The sequence below is a fragment of the Phaethon aethereus genome, assembly GCF_964289735.1.
Source record: "Phaethon aethereus genome assembly, chromosome: 1".
Lineage (NCBI taxonomy): Eukaryota > Metazoa > Chordata > Aves > Phaethontiformes > Phaethontidae > Phaethon > Phaethon aethereus.
In genome coordinates, this window is record NC_138575.1 from 312,411 (window position 1) to 338,738 (window position 26,328).

Here is a 26,328-nt window from a genome sequence, read left to right on the forward strand (position 1 = left end):
AATAATTCAATTAACCTAAGTTTTGGAAAAAAGGTTGCTCATTTTTACTGAAAAATGTTAGGCAAGACTCCTGTGAAGAGCTGAGCTAGCATGCTGGGATGGAGGCCCTCCAAGTGTAGGGTAGTGAACAAACAGTGGAGGAAGGCTGAGGGAGGCAGCCTCTTCAACCAGCACAATTGCAGTTGGAAGAGGATATTTTAACAAGCTTTCAGAGCGTTCCCATGTGAAATGGCACTGATGTAATTTATAGTATGAATTTTAAAGGCTGCATGAAGCAGCAAAGACAGTTATTTTAATATGAATATCTTAAAGTTGGTTTGGAAGAGGCTTAACAAATAGCTTTTTTATCAAAATAAATATCTTTGGGCTATTTTTCTTTAGTTTAGCAATTTTTTTTTTCTTTTTGAAAGTGAACATCTGTACCATGGCAGCACATATGAATGGAGCCTCAGGTTAGAGATCTGTATGCAAACCCATGCGGAAAAGCAAGAATGGAAAGGACACTTGCGTCTCTACCTCCTGGTAAAGGTCTTAGTGTGATGCCTGTTTTGTAATGCTGATCACTACAAGAAGTCAACAGTGGTATGCTCAGTGTTAAAAACCCAACAGTAGTACGTGGTATACAAGTACTGCATCCTTGTGGTTTCTGACTCTTCAGTAGAGGCCTCTCCCTGTTTCCTATAAATGCTTTTTTTGCTGTTGTTGAGAGCCCAGTGCATTTTTATCTGAACTTTAGGGCATTGGGCAGAGAGAAAGCAAATTATTTTTCTCTGATTATTTGTTTGCTGCTACAAGTTTTCATACTGGCCCTTATGGGAGTATCTTAAGCAGTATGATTGATGTGTGTCAGTTGTGATCCTTTTTTGTACCATCGTGTTTTGGGAAAAAATAAATATACATACGTGCAGGATAGTGTTTTATTCTGGTGAATGGTAAAGTAAAAATGTAATTGTTTTGTGTCCTTCCTGCTGTGTCTTTACGTTAGCTAGCCATGGGTGATGGATGGAAGAATATTTTGTCTTGTAGTTTTATATTCAAGGGGCTTAACCAAGTCTCAGTCTGCAACGCAGGAGGTCTGCTAAAATGAGTGTGTGCGGTCCCCAAGGTTAATCAAAGGAGGAGGCCGTTGGCTTACCCAAACTGGGAAGGACACTGGGACTTGCCGCACACAGGAAACGTGGGAAAGGAGAGAGTTGCTGAGGATGAAGCCAGTGAAGTCCTGTTGCAGGACACCATCTCCTTGCCAGTCCCTGTGGAAGCAGAGAAAGGGTGTATAAAGAAAGGAGAGCATTAATTTAATATTTAATATCCTCTTCCAGAATAGGTAAGACGATGTAGCCAATGTACAATACTGAACTAACAGTGCCTTTGCTCCATTCCTTCAGCCCATAGCAATATTTGAGCATAACAAAGCAGAGACAGTTATCAGGAATAAATCCTTCTCTGGCTCTCCACTTTCCGAAGACAGCAATGCCATAAACTTCCGTAAGTGTCTTCTGTTCCGGAGCCACGCCTCATTGCACGAACTGCAGGAACCCAAAATCTTTTAGATTTTGTGGGGGTTTTTTTTGGCTTTGGCCTTCTTCAGCTTTTCAGGGACTTTTTGAACATCCTTGTCCCAAATCCTTCTGAAACAGTGCTCCTCTCCATCTTGGCCAGGAGATGCCTGCCTCGCCCATCAGCCAGGACTCTCAGATGTGGGAATCTGGTAAAACTTGAAACTAGAGAGGATATAAACACAGAGAGGAAACACTCTCTTTCCAAAAGGTCTTAGAGTTTTCTTGCCTACTACTCTGTATCTCCCTTTAGGATCTGCAGGGATACTGTGCATGGAGAGAGAAAAGGCTACTTTGCTGCCAAGTTGAGCTTCCTCTCTCCTAGATACTTTGAAAACATTAGTCTTTGCTTGGTTGGGAATACTTCTACACTGAATTTTTAACCCAGAGCTTTCAGGTTTATCAGTAAAGTGATGGGACTGTGGGCAGATGTCCAACTAAGATTTCAAGAGAAGGAATAAATAAATGATGGTATTTCCAGTGCTTGGTATTTAGAAAAGATAGAAAAAGCTGCAGTGCATAAATGCTAGTCTTCATTTCTCAGCCATCCTTTACAAAATCACTAGTAAATCTACTCTCCTTTTAGGCAGAGCAGCTTTGCTATTAGCAGTGCTCTTTCATCCACTGTGTCTCTAGGGATGAGTCTACCAGGGATATTGCAAATAGGCCCTGACACCAAATGCTTCTTTCTGTGTGGCCATGTCTTCAGCAGCTTGGATAATTACAAACACCATTTATTCTCCTTCCTTGTATGGAAGTGGAGGGGGGTAACCCAAACCCTGGAGGTTTTAGAAATTCAGCCCTCCAGCAGCTAAAGATTTCTTCTTCAGCCACTCCTGTGCAACACAAGTGTTCGCTTCATCCCCGTCTGAAGGCAGTTTGTAACTGCTCTGCTGATTTTTGAGGCAGTGAATGCAGTATTACTGTCACAAAGACTTTTCAGTATAGCTCTCTAACAAAAACGATTCATTCTCTTCTCATTTTCTGTAACCTTTTCTTCTTCCCCTCTTGACCCGGGGGAAAAAATGTCCCTGCAGAAATTATTTGTGGGTCATTATACATGATCAGATTCAACATGGGGAAATTAATAGTCTTATCTGCAGCCTGCTAGGTTTTACAGAAAGCAGAGGTCTCCCCTTGCTCATGAACTATTTCTTTTAAAGGGGAGAAGTCATGTAGACCTGCCTGAGGTTTGAATTCTAGCAGTTCAGAAAGGGATGTATCTGTGTTGTAGATGGGAAGGATGATGTGCATTTGCCCAGTTATTCTGGGCTACCAAAGTGCTTGTGCTTACTCTGTTTTTCTTTCCAGCATGTGCTTTTCTTGCTTTTCCCAGGACACATAGCAGCCATGGTCCAAGACTCATCATCCAAGTTCATAGAATCAAAGAATCTTTGGGTTGGAAGGGACCTTTTAAGGCCATGTAGTCCAACCCCCCTGCAGTGAGCAGGGACATCTTCAACCAGAGCAGGTTGCGCTGAGCTGCATCCTACTTGACCTTTAAATGTTCCCAGGGATGGGGAATTTACCACCTCCCTGGGCAACCTGGGCCGGGGTTTCACCACCCTCATTGTCAAAAATGTCTTCCTTAGACCTAGTCGGAATCTGCCCTCTTTTAGTTTAAAACCATTACCTCTTGTCCTGTTGCAACAGGCCTTGCTAAAAAGTCTGTCCCCATCTTTCTTGCAAGCCCCCTTTAAGCCCTGTTAGGCTGCAATACGGTCTCCTCAGAGCCTTCTCTTTCAGCCTGTCCCCAGAGGAGAGCTGTTCCAGCCCCCTGAGCATTTTGGTGGCCCTTCTCTGTCCTCGCTCCAACAGGTCCATATCTTTCCTGTGCTGAGGGCTCCAGAGCTGGATGCAGCCCTGCAGGGGGGTCTCCCCAGAGCAGAGCAGAGGGGCAGAATCCCCTCCCTCGCCCTGCTGGCCACATTGCTTTGGATGCAGCCCAGGTCGTGGTGCCATCTCATGTCCAGCTTTTCACCCACAAGTAACCCCAAACCCTTCTCATCAGGGCTGCTCTCAATCTCTTCATCCCCCAGCCTGTGCTGATACTGGGGGTTGCCCCGACCCAGGTGCAGGACCCTGCACTTGGCTTTGTTAAACCTTATGAGGTTCACATGGGCCCATTCCTTAAGCTTGTCCAGGTCCCTCTGGATGGCATCCTGTCCCTCAGGCATGTCAACCACACCACTCAGCTTGGTGTCATCTGTGACACTTGATGCCACTGTCCATGTCATTGATGATGATATCAAAGAGTACTGGTCCCATTAGGGACCCCTGGAGGGACACTGCTTGTCACTGTTCTCCATCTGGACATTGAGCCGTTGTCCACTACCCTCTGGATGCAACATCTAACCAATTCCTCATCCACCAAACAGTCCACTCATCAATCCGTATCTCTCCAGTGTAGAGAGAAGGATGTTGTGGGGGACCCTGTCAAAAGCCTTGCAGAAGTCCAGACAGATGACATCGGTAGCTCTTCCCTTGTCCACTGATGTGGTCACTCCATCATAGAAGGCCACCAGGTTGGTCAGGCAGGACTTGCTCTTGGTGAAGCCATGCTGGCTGTCTCGAATCCCCTCCCTGTCTCCATGTGCCTTAGCATAGCTTCTGGGAGGATCTGTTCCATGATCTTCCCAGGCACAGAGGTGAGGCTGACAGGTCGGTAGTTCCCAGGGTCCTCCTTGCTGTCCTTTTTAAAAATGGGTGCAGTGTTTCCCTTTTTCCAGTCTCCAGGGACTTCACCTGACTGCCAGGACTTTTCAAATATCCTGGAGAGTGGCTTGGTAACTACATCAGCCAATGCTCTCAGGACTCTGGGATACATCTCGTCAGGTCCCATAGACTTGTGCATGTTCACGTTCCTCAGGGGGTCTCGAACCTGATCTTCTCTTACAGCAGGAGTTGTCCTTGTTAGGAGGGAAACATTCTTCTCTTCTACTCTTACCACAGCCCATTTGTATTTCTAATGTCAATGCTGGGTTTGCTGGAGACATGAGTGGTTTTCAGTCTGGTCACACCGGGGTTCCCTCATGCCTCCTCTGTGTGGGTGTTGCATGCCTGTCCTGTGCTGAATTCTTCTGAAGAAAGCATTCCCTTGCTTGTCGGTGGTGCATGTGGGCATCTCCCTGAAGCAAGCTGGACTCCCCTGCTTGGAGGAATGTTCTTCCGCAGAGTTAAATCCAGTTAATGGACTTTTGAGTAACACTGGCTGCACTGTAAAGTACTCTGTGCTTTGTAGTGCCACCCTCACAGCAGAGCCAATGGGAAGATAACGGCGTTGTCCCAGCTTCTTCAGCACAAAGCCTGGTATCTTCATTTAAGCTGCTTTTGGGAGTAGTTTTAAGCTGCACTGGGGCAGCTCAAGTGTAGCACGTGTCCTCCTTTCCCTGACTCTGCTGGGGTGAGAGGGCAGAGAAAAGCCAGGTCTTAAACGGTCGTAGCCCAGTTTGCCAACATTCACGTTTCAGTGCTGCAGGATTGCTGGGAAGATATTCTAGGAAAGATTAGCCATCTTTGAAAGAGATTAAAGGAAAAATTTCACAGTTGCTTCCTGTAGGTACATTTTAAGAGTGTAAAAAAAATACTTGAGAAGTTACCGTTATTCTAAAATTAGACCCTAGCCTGAGTGATAGTTTAGTATGTAGAAAAGAGAAAGGCAATCCTCAATATTTAACATTGGGTGACAACTGGGGAACAGCAGGAGAATGAGAGGAAATCATTGCATTTACAAAGAAATATTCTTGACTGTGTGCAGCAATATGGGCTGTGGCCCCAATACGCGGTGAGGACAAATAGCAGGAATAAGTAATTGGGGAGAAATACTTGCTGTGCATGACAGTGCTTTCTCAACCTTCTGCCTACTGTTAGGGAAGAAACCCTCTGCCCAAGGCACAGGGAGCTTGCTCCTCTCCTGCTTTGGCTGCACAGTATCCAGACTGTCTGCTAGCTGTGGCATGTGCATTCAAAATGCAGGCGCAATTGCTCGGTTAACAACCTGAATAACTCAACATTCATGTATGATATATTTTCTGTTGCTTTCAATTTTAGTGGCTGAAAGCTACAGCTGAAAGTGGTGGTTCAGCCAGCAGTTGTGGTTGGATGGGGGAAACACTAGCTGAAACTCCAATTGCTTGCGGTTTGAAAGGTTATCGTCCTTCTCAGTTTAAAATCTGTTACTTTAGTTGATTTAAACTTTTTTTTTAGGCAAACTGGTGGCATCTCTTTGAATCAATGTGCAACTGGAGATTAATCAAAAATTATGTTTGCATTCAACTGAAATTGGAGATAAAATGTCATCTTGTAATGTTTTCACCTACAGCTGAAAAACAGTACCATGAGGTTCTACTTATAGGTGGCATATGTCATAGGCAGATATTTTCTGTTATTATGTACTATAGGTCTGTATAGGAACACTGTGTAGACAGAAACCCTCTTCTGCAGTAGTTTGCATGAAAACTTCCATGTCAAGCCTGTTGTCATCTCAGCTTGATCAGAGAACCTCCCTTTTCCTAAGCGATAAATTAAGACCTGGAGTAACACAGATTTTATTTAAAATTTTTTTTTATAAAGTAACACAGATTTTATTTTTAAATGTTTTTTATAAATTCTGGTATCGGAGTGGAGAGGTTGTTTCTGCTTGTGTTGGAGCACTGTGAATTCCAGTTCTCATGACACCCCCAAAATGTGAGGACACTCTGCAGTTTGTTTCTTCTGGAAGGCTGTAGAGGAGCATCCACATCGTGTGACACCGTGACTGTCCTCTCAAGTTGTCTCTTTGCTGCCGGCTTCTGGGGGGTGTGTGGATAACACCTGATCCAGAGCCGAGTTGGTTGCATTTGGCAGGAATGGGGGATCTTGGTCTGGTTCTGGGTATAGGAGCTCAGATGTTGTATTCCTCAACGCTGCCTTGTTTGGATTCATTGCTTTCACAAAAGTCACCAGCCTGAGGATTGTCAGAATACCTTGTTTGCAATTAAAACATTAGCGATGCTTTTCATCCTAAGCTTCTTTTAGCACAATGAAGAGAAAACATAGTTACAAGACAAAAACATAGAAAAAGGACTCCTTTAAGTGGAGTAGAAATGAACTTCTGCAAGCTTTCCCGGGACTGGACCTGCTTTGTGCTCCAGCTGCCAGAGCAGAGTGCTCTGGCCACAGTGCCCTGGTCCTGCGCCGCTGTCACCAGTCAGGCTGCTGGACTGCAAGGATGCCCTTTGCGCAAGCTAATCCTCCCAGAAGCTGTGCCAGTCCCCACCTCTGCTTCCTTACAACCCACTGGTTGAAGGAACGGTCCCACTAGCAGCTTTTTAGAGCTGGACCATGTCACCTGCTCCTTCCCCAGGCTCGTCTGAGCACTGGTGCTACTCCCAAGTACGTCTCCTGTCTGCTGGCCCCAATTTACTGTTGGAGATTTTGGCTGCACCATCGGGGATTGGGTGCACTGGAGCAGCCGCTGTGCACAGCTGGGTGCTGGCTTTGCCATGCAAGCTTTTCCCATTAGAGCAGTCCAGTGCGCATCGGGGAGCACGGGCATCGCCCACGCTGCTGAGCTCGGCTGCCTGACAGCCCACAGGCAGAGTCCGGCCTGCAGCTCCTTCTTAACATCCATTGACCAGTTCCTTCCGCTGTGCAGCGTGCAGTGCGTCGTCTTGCTGATTCTTGCTTGCTGCAATGGATCTTGTGCACTTACTAGTTAATTACTTCAAGCATATATTTGGATATGCACATTTCCAAGAATTAGCAGAGTGTAATCACTAAAATCCTAGATTAGATAGTGATTAGATTAGATTTAGTGAACAAATTGCTAGCTGCAGTTCATTCAGTGCATCTTGAAATGCCCTATTTGGACCTTTCTCAGTCTTCGGGATTCAAGATAACATGATAGATTTTTCCGTTGAATTTTCCATATTAATAACTGAGACTAAAGGACAATTTGAAGCTTTGTTTTCTGTGTCTTTTGCCTCTTTGAAAATTTTGTCTCTTTTAAACTGAGATATTGAAAAAAGACTGGTGATTTAACTGCATGTGGAAATGGAAGTAGATGCCTGGAGCAGGGACTGATGAGGATACTTCAGTTCCTATACACAACCTGAAGTTTGTAGCAGTCTGAGTTCTTACCACACTGCAAGGGCCAAATATGTGTTCTCAAAATAATTAAAAATTAGCATAAATAAGGAAGAGCTTTTACAGAAATTACTGTGAAAAAGCAGTAACTGAAAGTCAGTAATAACAACAGAAATTAAAGCAGTGGTATTTGGCACAGAAGATAACTGATGGTGCTTAAAAGACCATAACTTCAGTAGACTCTCCTCTCTAGCTTCCTTTTGCCTTCGGCTGGAGGTGGCCCTAGCTAAAGAGCTGGGGTATGAGAGCTGGGGAACTGCACAGCAGGTGGTTTTGGGGGTTGGTGGGGAGGAGGAGAAAGGCTCTCCTGTCCCAGGAGCTCACCCATGGTTACCTGCTCTTCATCTCCCTTGGTGCGTGGTGAGTATGAACCAGGACTCCCCATCTCCATCCTGCTTTGGTGGAAGAGTGGACCGTGATTCCACTGCGGCCACCCCGACGTCTCTGCGGACTCCACTGAGGTCTTCTGAGAACTCCCCTGGTACCACATCAGCAGCGCATCCGAATGTTAGTCGTGACAAGTGGTCGCGTTTTCCATCGTTTCTTGTGCTGCGTCTGGCGCTGCTCTCTCCCAGTGGCTGCACCCAGTGTGAGGAGGATTGTAGAAGGATTATAGACCATTACCAATAACCCTCTACCAAACCCTTATCTTCACAGCTATTGCTGAGCTAAGGAAATATTTCACTAGCTTTTTCTTGGATGATGTTGCTAGTCATGTGGACACCCATTACATTCCTGTGTAACATGGACGTTGTTACAATGGTGTCCTGGTTTCAGCCAGGATAGAGCTGGTTTTCTTCACAGAAGCCAGTGTGAGACTGTGTTTTGGATTTGGGATGAGGAACTGTTGATAATGTGCTGATGTTTTGGGTTGTTGCTGAGCCGTCAAGGACAGTCCAGCTTCTTGCGCTGGCCTGCCAGCAAGCAGGCTGGGGGTGCACGGGGAGCTGGGAGGGGACACAGCCGGGACAGCTGACTCAGACTGGCCAAAGAGATATTCCCTACCATCCGACGTCATGCCCAGTACATAAACTGGAGTTGGCCGGGGGGGCGGAAATCGCTGCTCGGGGACGGGCTGTCGATCACGGGGTGGTGAGCAATCTCTGTATTGGGCCTCACTTGTTCTTGTACATTCCTTTGTTGGTATTATCATTATTGTTCCCTTCTTTCTTTCTGTCCTATTAAACCGTGTTTATCTCAACCCACGAGGTTTTTCCTAATTCTCTCCCCCGTCCCACTGTGGGAGGGGGAGTGAGCGAGCGGCTGCGTGGTGCTTAGTTGCCGGCTGGGGCTAAACCACGACAGTCCTTTTTGGCACCCAACGTGGGGCACGAGGCTTGAGATTATTATCTCAAGTTGCAGGTCACAATATCAGTTTATTTGATTTGCATCATGCTCTCGTCTTTGCTGTACATGTTAAGGATCGGTGTTGGTTTCTGCGGGCTGCTGTACTCTGCAATGATTAGTAATGTCTCGCCTGTCAATTTTGTTTTTAGAGCACTGACCTTGAGCTTAATGTGGTATCATCTGAGCTCTGTACTAAAGCCGTTACTGTATTTTGGCTACAGTCTTGTGGAGACGATTAGCAATTATACTTCTGCCTCTGAAAGGTTTTTTATGGAGGAAATGCAGAATGGTACCTTTGCTACCCTCTATCATAACATTTCCTCCTTCATCACAATAATTTTTCAGTATTTTGAACACCCTTGGGTAGTTAAAATACCTCTATTGCTACTTCTGGGGAACATTGTTTCGGTTTTGTCTAAGGTTGGCAAGCAATTTAAGAATATCACCCGGAGATCTGCCCCAAGGCTGGATAGTTATGAATGGCAGGGTGTGTGGAACAGCATGGGCAAATGCCTGGGGCAGTGGGCACCTCCGGTGTTTTGGAGCTTCACTCCCGAACAAGTGCAGAATCCTGATAAACTAGCAGAATATTTGGAAGAAGTATGCTGTCAGCCTGGCACCTCCAAGGAGACACAAATCATTGCCATGTGCTGGGGCCTGGCCCATGCCTACCGAACCCTATTTAACACTATGCAAAGGGGAGAGAGGCTCTCTGGGTCTGATGGCAATGTGGCAGGCACTGTGACTACTCCAACCCCTGTGGCAGGCACTGCCACTACTCCAACCCCCACGGCGGGCACTGTAGCTACTCAGACTGTTGCAGCTGAACCAGAGAACCAGCCCATCCTGGTATCAGTTGCCCCTGTACAAAAGAAGAAATCTTGGAAGCGGAAGTCAGCTCGTTTAGTAAGGGAGGAGGAAGATTCTGCTAAGAAGGAGCCAGAGGAAGAGAGTGAGGAGGCAGAGTGCTCTGAAGCAGGGCCATCACAAGGACTGAAGAGGGAAGAGAGCGAGTCATCACTTGAAGAGGAGGAAGAGGAAGAACTTATAAAAGAGACGGTAACTACCCGATCCCTATCCCTGAGTGAATTGCGAGATATGCGAAAGGATTTCAGCCGTCGTCCAGGTGAGCACATTGTCACCTGGCTGCTCCGATGCTGGGATAATGGGGCCAGTAGCCTGGAATTAGAGGGTAGGGAAGCCAAGCAGCTGGGATCCCTTTCTAGGGAAGGAGGCATTGACAAAGCAATTGGAAAAGGTGCACAAGTCCTCAGCCTCTGGAGACGACTCCTGTCGGGTGTGAAGGAAAGGTATCCCTTCAAGGAAGATGTTCTATGTCACCCAGGCAAGTGGACCACCATGGAGAAAGGTATCCAGTACCTGAGGGAGCTAGCGGTGCTGGAAGTGATTTATGGTGACTTGGACAATGGACAATCATCCAAAGATCCAGATGAAGTCAATTGCACGCAACCTATGTGGCGGAAGTTTGTACGGAGTGCACCATCATCATATGCCAACTCATTAGCAGTAATGGCCTGGAAGGACGGAGAGAGACCAACGGTGGATGAATTGGCTGGCCAACTCCGGCAATACGAAGAAAGTCTCTCTTCCTCCCTACAGGCCTGCGTCTCTGCTATAGAGAAACTGTCCCGGGAGTTCCGGCAATTCAAAGAGGATATGCCCTACCCTCCACCCATACGGATCAGTGTCTCAGCCATTAGGAGTAAGCGCTCTTCTGTTCAAGAGAGAAGATACAGAAGATACACACCACGAGCCACCCTGTGGTTTCAATTGCGTGACTACGGAGAGGACATGAGGAGGTGGGATGGAAAACCTACCTCGACCCTAGAGGCACGAGTACGCGAGCTGCAAGGAAAAACAATTACAAAAGGGGGTTTGGGTTCCTCGAGGAAAATCGTCGCTCCACTTTCCAGTGGGCAACTTCCCAGAAAGAATAGAAGAGCTGATCTCACCTCTGATCCTCTTGAAGGGACTTCTGATTCCTATTTACAAGAAGTGGGTAACGAGTACTATGAGCAGGATTAGAGGGGCCCTGCCTCCAGCCAGGCGGAGGAGAGGAACAACCGAGTTTATTGGACTGTGTGGATTAGATGGCCTGGCACATCAGACCCACAGGAATATAAGGCTTTAGTGGACACCGGTGCACAATGTACCCTGATGCCATCAAGCCATATAGGGGCAGAACCCATCTGTATTTCCGGAGTGACAGGGGGATCCCAACAGCTGACTGTGCTGGAGGCCGAAGTGAGCCTAACTGGGAATGAGTGGCAGAAGCACCCCATTGTGACTGGCCCAGAGGCTCCGTGCATCCTGGGCATAGACTACCTCAGCAGAGGGTATTTCAAGGACCCAAAAGGGTACTGGTGGGCTTTTGGTATAGCTGCCTTGGAGACGGAAGAAATTAAACAGCTGTCCACCTTGCCTGGTCTCTCAGAGGACCCTTCTGTGGTGGGGTTGCTCAGGGTCAAAGAACAACAGGTGCCGATCACTACCACAACAGTGCACCGGCGGCAATATCACACCAACAGAGACTCCCTGATCCCCATCCATGAGCTGATTCGTCGGCTGGAGAGCCAAGGAGTGATCAGGAAGACTCGCTCACCCTTTAACAGCCCCATATGGCCAGTGCGAAAGTCTAATGGAGAGTGGAGACTGACAGTAGACTATCGTGGCCTGAATGAAGTCACGCCGCCACTGAGCGCTGCCGTGCCGGACATGCTAGAACTTCAATATGAACTGGAGTCAAAGGCAGCCAAGTGGTACGCCACCATTGATATTGCTAACGCGTTTTTCTCGATCCCTTTGGCGGCAGAGTGCAGGCCACAGTTTGCTTTCACTTGGAGGGGTGTCCAATACACCTGGAATCGACTTCCCCAGGGGTGGAAACACAGCCCTACCATTTGCCATGGGCTGATACAAACTGCACTGGAACAGGGTGAAGCTCCAGAGCATCTGCAATACATTGATGACATCATCGTATGGGGCAACACAGCAGAAGAAGTTTTCGAGAAAGGGAAGAAAATAATTCAAGTCCTTCTGAAAGCTGGTTTTGCTATAAAACAAAGTAAAGTCAAGGGACCTGCACAAGAGATCCAGTTTTTAGGAATAAAATGGCAAGATGGAGGTCGACAGATCCCAACGGATGTGATCAACAAAATAACAGCTATGTCTCCACCAACTAGCAAAAAAGAAACACAAGCATTTTTGGGCGTTGTGGGTTTCTGGAGAATGCATATTCCAAATTACAGCCTGATTGTAAGCCCTCTTTATCAAGTGACCCGGAAGAAGAACGATTTTAAATGGGGCCCTGAGCAACGACAAGCCTTCGAACAAATCAAACAGGAGATAGTTCATGCCGTAGCCCTCGGGCCAGTCCGGGCAGGACAAGATGTTAAAAATGTGCTCTACACGGCAGCCGGGGAGAATGGCCCTACCTGGAGTCTCTGGCAGAAGGCACCAGGAGAGACTCGAGGTCGACCTCTAGGGTTTTGGAGTCGAGGATATAGGGGATCTGAGTCCCGCTATACTCCAACTGAAAAGGAGATACTGGCAGCATATGAAGGAGTTTGAGCTGCCTCAGAAGTGGTTGGTACTGAAGCACAGCTCCTCCTGGCACCCCGACTGCCGGTGCTGGGCTGGATGTTCAAAGGGAGGGTCCCCTCTACACATCATGCGACTGATGCTACGTGGAGTAAGTGGGTCGCGCTTATTACACAGCGGGCTCAAATGGGAAATCTTAATCACCCGGGAATCTTGGAAGTGATCAAGGACTGGCCAGAAGGCAAAGATTTTGGAATATCACCGGAAGAGGAGGTGGCGCGTGCTGAAGAGGCTCCACTATATAATGAACTGCCAGAGAACGAAAGGCAATATGCCCTGTTTACTGATGGGTCCTGTCGTATTGTAGGCAAACATCGAAGGTGGAAAGCTGCTGTATGGAGCCCTATACGACGAGTTGCAGAAGTGGCTGAAGGACAAGGTGAATCAAGTCAGTTTGCGGAGGTGAAAGCCATCCAGCTGGCTTTAGATATTGCTGAACGAGAAAAATGGCCAGTACTCTATCTTTATACTGACTCATGGATGGTGGCAAATGCTCTATGGGGGTGGCTGCAGCAATGGAAGCAGAGCAACTGGCAACGCAGAGGCAAGCCCATCTGGGCTGCTGAATTGTGGCAAGATATTGCTGCCCGACTAGAGAATCTCGTCATAAAAGTACGTCACGTAGATGCTCACGTACCCAAGAGTCGGGCCACCGAAGAACATCAAAACAACCATCAGGTGGATCAGGCTGCTAAGATTGAAGTGGCTCAGGTGGATCTGGACTGGCAACATAAGGGTGAATTATTTATAGCTCGGTGGGCCCAAGACACCTCAGGCCATCAGGGAAGAGATGCAACGTATAGATGGGCTCGGGATCGAAGGGTGGACCTGACCATGGATGCTATTGCACAGGTTATCCATGAATGTGAAACGTGTACTGCGATCAAACAAGCCAAGCGGTTAAAGCCCCTCTGGTATGAAGGACGATGGTTGAAATATAAATATGGGGAGGCCTGGCAGATTGACTATATCACACTTCCACAAACTCGCCAAGGCAAGCGCTATGTGCTTACCATGGTGGAAGCAACCACCGGATGGCTGGAAACATACCCTGTGCCCCATGCCACCGCCCGGAACACTATCCTGGGCCTTGAAAAGCAAGTCTTATGGCGATATGGCACCCCCGAAAGAATTGAGTCAGACAATGGGACTCATTTCCGAAACAACCTCATAGACACCTGGGCCAAAGAGCATGGCATTGAGTGGGTGTATCATATCCCCTATCATGCACCAGCTTCCGGAAAAATTGAACGATACAACGGACTGTTAAAGACTACACTGAGAGCAATGGGTGATGGGACATTCAAACATTGGGATAAACATTTAGCCAAAGCCACCTGGTTAGTCAACACTAGGGGATCTACTAATAGAGCCGGCCCTGCCCAATCAAAACTTCTACGTACTGTAGAAGGGGATAAAGTCCCTGTGGTGCATGTGAGAAACATGCTGAGGAACAGTCTGGGTTACTCCTGCATTAGGAAAAGGCAAACCCGTTTGTGGGATTGCCTTTGCCCAGGGACCTGGGTGCACTTGGTGGGTAATGCGGAAGGATGGGGAAGTCCGATGTGTACCTCAAGGAGACTTGATTTTGGGTGAAAACAGTCAATGATTTGAATTGTATTATGTTAATTGTTCAGTATGACATTACTACTATGGCTGCTATCTACCATATCAATGGTATTATAGTAAGAATCACCCAGACTGATGAAGAATGAGCTTCACTGAAACCAAGCAACGTGCAGCAGTGATGAAACCAGAACTGGCTTCAGCAGCTTGCGCCCAACAAATCCCTCGAGATCGACATCTTCGACCTGCAGATCATGGACATGGACCGTGTCAGATGACAATCCAACACCACATACCATCTCCCCTGCCCTGAGAGACTGCTATGATGGATGAAGCCCAGAGTCATGGACTGACTGAACTCCATAGACATTTTAAAGTGATGGCCCATGGACTAAGAAAATGATATCTGTGTGTATATATTAAAAGACAGGAAGAGTAATAATGAATAATTGGAATGTATTGAAAAGTATAGGACCTGGGCATGACGTAAATGGTATGGAATAAGGGGTGGATACTGTCCTGGTTTCAGCCAGGATAGAGCTGGTTTTCTTCACAGAAGCCAGTGTGAGACTGTGTTTTGGATTTGGGATGAGGAACTGTTGATAATGTGCTGATGTTTTGGGTTGTTGCTGAGCAGTCAAGGACAGTCCAGCTTCTTGTGCTGACCTGCCAGCAAGCAGGCTGGGGGTGCACGGGGAGCTGGGAGGGGACACAGCCGGGACAGCTGACCCAGACTGGCCAAAGAGATATTCCCTACCATCCGATGTCATGCCCAGTACATAAACTGGAGTTGGCCGGGGGGCGGAAATCGCTGCTCGGGGACGGGCTGTCGATCACGGGGTGGTGAGCAATCTCTGTATTGGGCCTCACTTGTTCTTGTACATTCCTTTGTTGGTATTATCATTATTGTTCCCTTCTTTCTTTCTGTCCTATTAAACCGTGTTTATCTCAACCCACGAGGTTTTTCCTAATTCTCTCCCCCGTCCCACTGTGGGAGGGGGAGTGAGCGAGCGGCTGCGTGGTGCTTAGTTGCCGGCTGGGGCTAAACCACGACAAATGGTAATTACCTTCATGCTTAAAATGCCTCCCTTATTTTCTAGCTATAAAGCATTGCATCTGTCCTCTGCTAAAGTTTGACATTGGGCAATTAATGCATGAAGCCATTTTGTTCATTGTACCATTGACTTTGCCATATATAACAACATAGTGTGTGTGTGTGAAATTTCTTAGAGATCACTTCCTATTTTCTTCCAGATTGTTGTTAAAAACGATTGACAGTTCTGAGCTGAGGACAGGTCCTTAGAAGACCCAGCTGTAACATGCTCATTTACTGGTGATTCCTCTTATTGGTGAACCCATCTTTAATCCTCTTGACAACAGACTTCAGTAATCTTCATTTTTTATGTTTGTGTCTTGTAGCACAAAACCCAGGGAATTTTAGCAAAGCCACAGAACCTCATCTGACCTCTACCTATCTCATTTAAAAATTTGGCTAATAGCAATGCTTTAAAATTAATATTTGTGTTCTTTTTTATTTTTTATCTCAAACCACTTTATTATTCTCATTTAAGTAGTTATTTCTACTAGATTGAGAGATTTTAATTTATGTGCAAATTAGGTATGCTTCTAAAAAATACACAACTGTGTTTCTAGTTGATGGCATCTTATTTTAGCTAGTGTCCACATTGCTCCATTTGTGGCATGGGGGATTTGGGTGGAAAGACCTAGGGATTTGTTTGAGAAAGAAGGTGTACATTTTTGTTTTTTGGTAATATTGCACTCTGAAGAAAACAAATTTATTTAATTACAGTCAAGATGTTCAGAAAACACTGTCTGTTAAGGAGACTTTACTCGTATATCAACGGACATTTTTCTTCCTTCTTTGTGCTATCAAATCAGCCTGTGGATAGGCAAGCGCAGTCCCTTTGCAGCTCAGATCTCCCTAACACCGCCAGGCTGGGACAGAAACCCCCATCCCGTGTCGGCACCGTGGCCCCCGCCCAGAGAGGGTCCTCCACACTTGTCCCTGCGAGGACCTCGGTGGGCCCCTGTGGGCGCAGGTGGGCAAGCCGTAGGTTGCAAACCTGTCAAGGTCGCCTTTGGCGGACAGTCGGACGCTGGCATCTGCTCCTTGAGGGAAGGGTGTAGCAGCTCCTGTTGGAAGAGGCTGTGCCCGTCGGCACAGAGGTGCCTTTCTGCATTTCGGAGGTGCACGCAGTGATAGGGAGCAACAGATGTGCGTCAGGGCTCCTGCTCCCACCTGAAAAACCGAAGCAGAGGGTGGCTGGGGGCCCCGGGGGGAAGACTGTGGAAGGGGATTTCTGTAGTTCTTCTGTGGCCTGCTGAAATTATGTCCCTAAGTGGAGCAGGTTCTAAGCGCCGGGCAGCCCTGGGAGGCAGGACTGATCCTGGGACTGAACCCGCCGGCCAGTTTGTGCAAGCTCCAGCGTGCAATGAGCCAGGCTCCTCAGCGGCGAGGGGGGCGTCGCACGGGTGCAGGGGCCTTCTCCTATTTGGGATGAGCGTTTCACGTTTCACGTTTGGAGCTTGGTGACTTGAGGTGGTGAGGACCGGCTGCGGGACAGGACTTCGGGACAGCTCTGTGGATGCTGGTGGTGGTGCTGGAGTGCATCGCTGTGCCTCTGCCCCCTTCTCCATGCCTTGCTGTGTGAGAGGATGTGGATAACGAGGATACTGATTTTCACCCCCTTCTTCTCCCCTTTGTATAAATGGTGTGTCCAAATGGGTGCTTTCCTGCCGTGTAAGAGCCGGCAACGGCATTTCTGCCATTCGTTAAACTGCCAGCGCTTTCCTCCCCACTCTCCTCTGCGGGGCTGTCATCTGCACCCAAAAGAAACTGGTGGACAGCCTCTAGCCCGCTCAGACTGTGCACACACGGAGTCTGGGAAAACCGCTGGTGTCTGAGCGGGGCTGGGAGCGGACGTGGGGCTTGGGGCAGCAGCCTCGAGGGCAGTGGGGAGCACGCTGTGCTGCTGGAGCCAGGCAGGAGATGTGCCCGCGCGCAAGGCCTGCAGTGCCGCAGTGCCTGTCTAGGGGGTGGGCCCTGCGGTTCTCACTGCCTCTCTCCCGGGGCTCTGCAGAATGTCCCCTGACCGCGGCCGCTCAGCTGGAGCTCAGCGCCGAGATGATCAAGGCACTGCGCAACGGAGGGGCACACCTGGATTTCCGGACGCGGGAGGGAATGACAGCTCTTCACAAGGCCGTCCGGTGCCGCAACCATGCGGCACTGCTGGTGAGTCGGGGGGAGCCGCCGAAGGGGGCTCTCCCTCCCCTCTGCCCTGTGCCCCAGCACCGGCTCCTCCTCCCACCCCGTCCAGGCTGCCGGCAGGGTTGTGCCCTCCCTGGGCCAAAGCATCTCTTGCGTTGCTGCTGGGGCGCACAGCCCATTACAAAAGTGTGGCACTGATAACGTGAGCCTCAAGGGGAAGATGAGGTGAGCACTGCCTGCTGCCACAGCCAGATCATCCCTGGACCCTCTGCGGGGCAGGTTTTCCTGCTGTGCGGCCACCTGAAGCCGTAGAGCGAGGCAGGCACTTCTCTTGCAGACGCTGCTGGACCTGGGTGCCTCTCCGGACTATAAGGACAGCCGGGGGCTGACGCCTCTGTACCACAGTGCCATGGTGGGGGGGGATCCCTACTGCTGCGAGCTCCTGCTGCACGACTACGCCCGGCTTGGCTGCGTGGATGAGAACGGCTGGCAAGAGATCCACCAGGTGGGATGGACGGTGGGACGGGATCAGGCCAGGTTGACCACTGTCCTGCTGCAAATGGAGGGGATCGTCCCATCCCCTTGCGTGCCGCAGGCAGTGGAGTCACTGCTTGGCAGGGATGGCTAGCACAGGGGGCCAGGTTCCTTTGTGGAGGACTTGAACATGGTGTGCCAGCTCTGTCTCCCATCCCAGGTCAATACTTAGGCTGTTTTCTTCTGGCCTTGGTCAGTAGCGTCTGGGATCCTCCGCAGATTATGTCTGGCTCATAGGATAGTGCTTTGGGATATCAGTCCAATGCCTGAGGCATCCTGTTCCCAAACCATAGTTGTAACTGTCCCTGTTTGACACGTTGACAAGTGGATTTGGTGTAGGGAAGACAGGGGCTAGTGGTTAGGGACCAAGCTGGCTTTGTGCTCCAGGACCAAGACTCTTTGGGAGAAGGGAGGATGCGCTGGCCCTGCCTAGAGTCCCCTTGTCTTGGGCCATTGGGAGGGCAGGTTGTCTTTGGGCCTGTGGGCTCCTGAAGCACCCAGCTGTCAGCCCCCTGCAAGGTGGATCAGTACTGGCACAGCTGAGGATGAGAATGGAAAAACAAGAGGTGTTTGTGATCTCGAGTTACTGGATATGACTCTCCTTGCTGCCACCATCCTACATTGCCTTGGCAGATCTTTGAGGAGTGCTGGTCTGAGGATGGACCAAATGTAGAGGAAAATACCACACCAGTTAACTAGAGATGTGGGGCTGTTAGCTTCCTCTGTGCCTGCTTATGCTTCAGGGCTTCTTTTCACCCGATAATTATACTGAAATAGCAAACAGTCTGGAGGAGTCCCTGGTACCAGTATGATGCTGATGCAAAATTTGCAATCGATCTAGAGGTAATTTGTCCAGTAAGTGTTCAGGTGTATATTGCTGTAAGGAGCAGCACTGTGTCTGTGTCCATGCTAATGGAACTTTTCAGGTTACAGGTCCAGCCTGATTCAGCTTTTCTAGCATGGATGAATCCAGCAGAGGATGTTATGGGATTTATCCTCTTCCTGCTGCTTCCTGATTTTCTTTTTCTATTTCATTTTTTTCCGTTTTGCCTTTTGAGCAGGCTTGTCGCTATGGCCATGTTCAGCACCTGGAGCACCTTCTCTTCTATGGAGCTGATATGACTGCACAGAATGCCTCAGGAAACACCGCTCTTCATATTTGTGCTCTCTATAACCAGGTACATCTGCATGAGTTGAGGCACCAGAACAGGAAAGCCTAGATGGGGCACCAGCCTGCCTGAGACAGAGCGAGCACAGCATTGGGCTGGAGCACCTGCTCATTGCTGTCACTGTTCCCAGACCCAGAAACGTTCTTCTGAATTGTGTCCACACTGTCCTGGGATGAGGCTTGTTTGTAGTACCAGCCTGATTTTGGATTTCTCAAAGGCAGGTGGCCAGAGAAGAGTCCATGGTTTAATCTGTTCCCATTCCCAAGATATTTTTGCTGATTTACTGCCTAGCACGTTCTGTAATTTTTCCTCTGGTTCCTATTCCTACTTCACAGCAAGCCCCCATTGCTGGCTGGGAAGGAGCAGTTTGGCCGGGTGGAGAGTGCTAATTTGGCCCAGGTGCTCACATTTAAGTTGAGGTGGGCACATGTGCCAAACAGGCTTGCTGGGCACATCCTGGGGCTCTGGGGAAAGCATGTGGATAGGGGTCCTGTCCTGCTCACAAATGTTCCTAAATTCTTGCTACTAATTTCTGAATTTTGAAGAAGGCTGTCCAGGCAACATAGGGCACCAATTCTGTTTTATTTTATGTGTGGTCACTTGCCTCAGTTCAGGAGAAATCAGGGGTGGTGGAAAAACCCTCTCATCTTATACATGCACTGTTCTCTTTCTGAGGTGTGGAGGAGGTCAGTATCTAAGGATTTCTCCCATAGGTTTTGTTTCTTTCTAGAGATTTCTATATGTTGTATTATGTGGTTTTTGATTATAAAGGGAATTTTCAGTTTCTGAGGTGTCCATGCTTTAAAAATCGAACACTGTTATGTTTTGCCATAGACAGTGGTACATGGAGGCTGGTTTGTGCCTTGTTAAGTGGCAGGTGCATTCTGCACATCAAGGACTCTTGCACCCAGGTGCCTGTCCGCTGTGGTGGGTGGGTAGAGTGGCATTAAAGAGTACAGGGGCTCATAAACATGTTGAATTAAAAGCAGTTAGAAACACAGAGCATTCAAAACAAAAACAGTAAAAGGCTTAGGAAATAGGAATACGTGGGACCATGTGGTCCACAGCTGTGCTCTTGGGCTGATGTCTGGGCACGGCCATGGTGCCAGTGCCCTGGAGCTGCACACAGGTGGGTGAACTTGGTCAGCTTGGGCTTGGGGGTGACCAGTTCATAGGGGTTGAGCATCCTTCCTTGCTTTTGCCAAAGGAGGCTTTCTGAGCGCAATGAAACCATGTGGTTGGCTGCCGTGTTGTCACCAGTCTGCAGTGCTAATTGGGTTCTTCCCCTTTCTCTCTTGCTTGCTTTCACAGGAGAGCTGCGCTCGAGTTCTCCTCTTCCGCGGTGCGAGCAAAGAAATTCGCAACTACAACAGCCAGACAGCGTTCCAGGTGAGTCAGCGAGCTCCGGGCCCCGTTCCTCCCACAGAGCTCCTTGTGGCCCCCAATGAGCGCAGCCTCTACAACGTGTCTTGGGCATATGGGGCGTAAAGCTTACAGGAACAAACCCATTGATTCAGGATGTCTGTTCTGACGCTGGCTTAATTGCTGGAGCAGGAGGGAGGAAAAAGAACACGTGGTACATGTGGAAAGGGCTGTGAAAGTGGTATCTTATGATGGGAGACTGAAAGAGCTTGGCTTATCTGGCCATGTGTAATGAAGGTGGAAAGGAGAAGTTATTGCTTTCTGTAGAAATGTTGGAGGAAATGTTAGAGAAGGAGCAGAATCCTTAGAGATAAAAGACAGTGTTGCCACAGGAAGGAATGCAGCTAAACTTGCTGTTAACAAACTTAAACTGGAAGTTAGAAGACCTCTAGCCATGAGGAGCGGAACTCTGGAAGAGCTTTCTAGTAAATATGGTGGGTAACACAGGTGGAAGAGGGAAACCCGGTCATTTTGCAGTGTGACTCCTTCCATAAGTTTGCAAATCGTGGGAAGTGACTGCCTGCAGGCTGTGGTTTGTGATGCAGGAGGTCTCTTCCCTTCCAAGGTCTGCTTTGCCCTTTTTTAAAGTTGTTGAACTTTGAATAGCCATTCTGTCTGTGCTCTTACTGAAGTACAGTCATTCGCCTGAGGACCTTTCAGAAATGTTGTGACTCAGTGTCCAGCTAATACTGATCCTCCGGTGTCCCTTGAGAGCAGAGAGTGTCTCTCAGTGTCTTACGCATAACAGCTCACATGGCTGCAGATGAGCTTGCTAATTTTTAGCCCTTTCAAAGTGCTTTTTCTACTTCTCCTTCAATGTTGTTTATAGTGGCTTTAGAACACAGTCTCAAGTGTGACCATGACGATGTCGTACAGGCCCTGTGAACATCATGCGTGGCCCTTGTGTGAAAGAAGCCTTATTGCAGATACAACCACTCTCACTGCACGTACGCAGCTGCATTTGGAGCAGCCTGGAGGAGGCAGGCAGGGAAGTGCTGGGCAGATGCTCTGCAGATGCTGCAAATCTGCCACCTTGGGTCGTGCTGCACCAGCGTTGCCTCCCATGCAGAAGAATTGGCTATGTCTTGTGAGCCTTGTGTGTCCCGAGGGACTAACTTTACTGAAAAGGCACCAAATCCCTATGCAGAGTCTGTGCCGTGAGTACACCAGGGAGCTGAAGTGCCCTCTGACCTGACCCAACCACACTACTCACTGGTAGCCATGGTGAAATGGCTGTGGTTCTCCCTGAGCCCCCTGCTGCAAGCTGCTGCAATGGTGCTCTCTTCTGCATGAGGATATTTAATTTAAATTTTAACTATATTTTAATGCAAATTAAGCATACTGTCCTAAAAAGTACGCAGAACTCATGTGTGTACTTACCATGATTTTATGTAGGAATCAGGCAGCCGTGTGGAGATATTAAATTATTAATCACTTATGTGTAAGGTGTGAGGAACTAAAAATACTTATAGAATCACAGAATCATTAAGGTTGGAAAAGACCTAACCATCAACACAACACCACCATGTCCACTAAACCATGTCCTGAAGTGCCACGTCCACATGTTTTTTGAACACTTCCAGAGATGGCGACTCCACCACCTCCCTGGGCGGCCTGTTCTAGTGCTTGACCACTCTCTCTGTAAAGAAATTTTTCCTAATATCCAATCTAAACCTCCCCTGGCGCAACTTGAGGCCATGTAGTTTCAGGAAATGAATACATAGCTTATAGTCTTGTTTAAAAGTAGTTTCTTTATTAAGGCTGAGATCATGTTCCTTACAAGCTGTGCTACATGTTGGCTTGGATGCTGAAAGGAAAAAGGGCCTTGAAGGTCAAATTGAGCATCCTTATAGGCAGTCTGGTATTTTGTCACGTGCAGGAACTTGAGATTTGGCGACGAGGGTGTTGGCCTCTTCTCCCAAGTAACTAGTGATAGGACAAGAGGAAATGGCCTCAAGTTGGGTTAACGGTTGGACTTGATCACAGAATCACAGAATCACTAGATTGGAAAGGACCTTCAAGATCATCAAGTCCAACCATTAATCCAGTGCCACCTTGTCCCCTAAACCATGTCCTGAAGCGCCACATCCACACGTCTTTTGAATACTTCCAGAGATGGCGACTCCACCACCTCCCTGGGCAGCCTGTTCCAATGCCTGATGACCCTCTCGGTGAAGAAATTTGTCCTAATATCCAGTCTAAACCTCCCCTGTCACAACTTGAGGCCATTTCCTCTTGTCCTATCACTAGTTACTTGGGAGAAGAGGCCAACACCCTCGTTGCCACAACCCCCTTTCAGGTAGTTGTAGAGAGCAATAAGGTCTCCCCTCAGCCTCCTCTTCTCCAGACTGAACACCCCCAGTTCCCTCAGCCGCTCCTCATAAGACTTGTGCTCCAGACCCCTCCCCAGCTCTGTTGCCCTTCTCTGGACACGCTCCAGCACCTCAGCGTCCTTCTTGTAGTGAGGGGCCCAACACTGAACACAGGGTTCAAGCTGCAGCCTGACCAGTGCCGAGTACAGGGGCACAATCACTTCCCTACTCCTGCTGGCCACACCATTGCTGCTACAGGCTAGGACGCTGTTGGCCTTCTTGGCCACCTGGGCACACTGCCGGCTCATGTTCAGCTGGCTGTCAACCAGCACCCCCAGGTCCCTTTCCGCCGAGCAGCTCTCCAGCCACTCTTCCCCAAGCCTGTAGCATTGCATGGAGTTGTTGTGGCCGAAGTGCAGGACCCGGCACTTGGCCTTATTAAACCTCATACAGTTGACCTCTGCCCATCGATCCAGCCTGTCCAGATCCCTCTGCAGAGCCCTCCTACCCTCCAGCAGATCAACACTCCCACCCAACTTGGTGTCATCTGCAAACTTACTGAGGGAGCACTCGATTCCCTCATCCAGATCATCAATAAAGATATTGAACAAGACCGGCCCCAGAACTGAGCCCTGGGGAACGCCGCTTGTGACCGGCCACCAGCCGGATTTAATGCCGTTCACCACAACTCTCTGGGCTCAGCCATCCAGCCAGTTCCTCAGCCAGCGAAGAGTAAACCCGTCTAAGCCACAAGCCGCCAGTTTCTCCAGGAGAATGCTGTGGGAGACGCTGTCAAAGGCTTTACTAAAGTCCAGGGAGGCAACATCCACAGCCTTTCCCTCATCCACTAGGCGGGTCACCTGGTCATAGAAGGAGATCAGGTTGGTCAAGCAGGACCTACCTTTCATGAACCCATGCTGGCTGGGCCTGATCCCTTGGTTGTCCTGCACATGCCCTGTGAGCACTCTCAAGACCAAAGAGCAAGATCATGATCTTGAAGGTCCTTTCCAACCTTAACGATTTACACCATGTGATTAGTTCTCCTGTTAAGTGATGGTTGTCTGGTTGTAGGTGGTGGAGCTCCGTAGCTGGGAGTGGCATTTGTGTGATGAAGTGTGGATGCCTGTCTGCAGAGAGGGGAAGCTTGTCCTTCCCTCCACAGGGGCCCGGGGAGCGCAGGGTGACTGGCTCTGGTGCGGTGCTCGTGTGCATGTGCGTGAGTGCTGCTGCAGCTTTGCTCTGACTGGTGTGACCTTGCTGACCGCAGCAAGTGCTGAAGGATGTCTGAGCTCAGCCCTTGGTGGGCAGCCCTGCTCTCCGTGAATCCGCCTTAGCTCAGACCTTCCTCTGTCTGCTCTGTGTTATCTCCTGCTGTGAGAGGTGGGTTGTGAAAGGGTCATGATGTGGCAAGGTCAGCTTTGCTCAGAGACCACTGCTGTCTGAGGAGCTTTGCTTTGGGGATTGAGGATAGTCCCATCTGGCTTCTCTCTGATTTAATATAAAAATATTTATTTCCAGGGAAGGGCTTCTTGCAGGAAACTGCTGCTTCCTTTTAAAGATGAGCTGAACTTTTGGAATCAAGAGATGGAGAAAGGGCAATTTTTTTTGCTTTTAGCATTTGCAGTATGTGGGGTGGTGTAGCAGGAGGTGGAGGGAGGCAAATGGCTCCCTCCTGCTCTGATTTCGCTCATGTCCTGCAGAGTCCTAGTGGGTCTTAATGAGGGAAAAACAGTGTTTGTCTTTTATTTGAAGTAGTGTGGCCCAAAGAATGAAAACTGTTTTTGGTAATCCAGTCAGTTTGTTTACTGGAAAATCCAAACCAGAATTTGATATTAGTGTAATGTGCTCCCTTCAGTTCCCAGCTTTCAAAGAGAAACTCTCTGGCTTCCTGCTTGAATTGCTTGCTCAAGACTTCAGCATGTCATTGAGTCACTGTCTGCTGCAAAGTCTGACGCTTTCTCACGTATCGTCTTTGCGTGGCTGTGATAATGGGGTGCTGCCTTTTTATGATGGAGCTTCAGCACGGCAGAGGAGAGCCAAGCCTGTACGAGGGAGTGTGTGCCATCCCGCAGTTCTGTGGCTGCTGGGAGCTCACATAGATACCTCTGCTACTGCATGGCTATTTAGAACAGGTTACTGCACATACCTCCTGCTAATTTGATTGCTACTGTTAATCGGATAGCTTGGTGTCGGTGGCCTGAGATAACTTGAGATAGCAGTGAGTAATTTAGAGGGTTTTGTTGTTGTAATCTGCTTGGTTATCTTCCCTAAGGCAAATCAGCATGCTCATTGCTTGGGGTGGCATGCCACTTCTTGCTGTGCTGAGTTCCTCCTGCTGCAGAGGAGCCTGACCCCCACTCATGGAGTGCAGTGCATGGCCTGTGTGGTGGGGCAGGAGTGCCTGGAGTAGTCTCACCAATTTGTGGCTGGTTGCAGGCTTCAAAGAGCAAGGTGGGTTTAGGGTGAGAGTTTTCCCAGAGTATCTTCCCAGCTTCTGGCAATCTGCATCTGTTTTTCTGAGCCGGGTTTGTACCTACATCTGTCTTCAATTGCTCTTGGCTGGCTTTACATTCATAAATTGTCTAAGAGAGTCCCCTGTGCAGATGCAGCCCTTCACAAAGCTCCCCCACCTCAGCCAAATACATCCTTCTCACAGAAGGATGGAGACATCATTTTTGAGGTAGGATATTGCATACTCAAAATGCACTGAATGAAAAAAAACTTGGGATTTTTTTTTTTTCTTCCATCTGCTTTAGCAGTATCATTGATCAGAAGCAAAGTGCTGCTGAAGTGCTAGTTGTCTCTCAAAGCTCCCATGTGCCTTGAGGTGCTCACTGGCTGGACTTGGGATGTTTGTCACTGGAGCATGCTGTGGGTCGGGGGCCTGCAATGGGAAGGACAGGCAGTCAGGCTGGGACTGTGAAAACCAGCAGTTGCTGTTGTTGATGAGCTTAGATTATCCTATCTAAACAACAGAAAGGTACCCAGCGGAGGACGGGAACGTGTGGACAGATACAATGGTAGGCAGTTGTGCAAACACTGTCAATGGTGGCTGAGTCAGTCAGTGGGGTCTTCCCTCCCACTGGTGATCTGCGCTGGATCCCAGGAAGCTGAAATCGTGTATTTGTAAGCTTAAGTTCAGGATGGCAATGTTAGGCAATGTTTTGTCTCCTAGGAGGGTAAAGACCTGTCTCTAAGCCTTGTTCTTCAAGAGGTGCTTCTTTTATATTGTGATAAGGTTACCCACCCTCACTACTTCAGTGTTTTTCTTGCATGGAACTATTGATAGCTCAAAGTCCTCCAAGTCAGCCTGTCTACAGTTTCTTGTGGTTTTTGTAAAAGTATTAAGTACTAGCTGCTGTTCAACTGCAGTATTTTGGGCTTCTCTTTTCTCTTTCCTTAATACTGCATTGACAGAGTGATTGCAAAGGAGAAGGCCTTTCAAA

At 48.6% G+C, this 26,328-nt stretch overlaps 1 protein-coding gene across 1 annotated transcript in view; it reads left to right on the plus strand.

Annotated features, from left to right (window-relative positions):
• The window catches only part of SHANK3 (SH3 and multiple ankyrin repeat domains 3), a gene marked incomplete at both ends in the record, with an annotated part of 394,260 nt that overhangs the window by 70,625 nt on the left and 297,307 nt on the right, over positions 1–26,328 (plus strand). Inside the window, 4 exon segments of the mRNA XM_082010792.1 lie at positions 17,318–17,469; positions 17,783–17,950; positions 19,041–19,157; positions 20,460–20,537. Of these exon segments, the coding sequence (XP_081866918.1) occupies positions 17,318–17,469; positions 17,783–17,950; positions 19,041–19,157; positions 20,460–20,537 (515 nt within the window).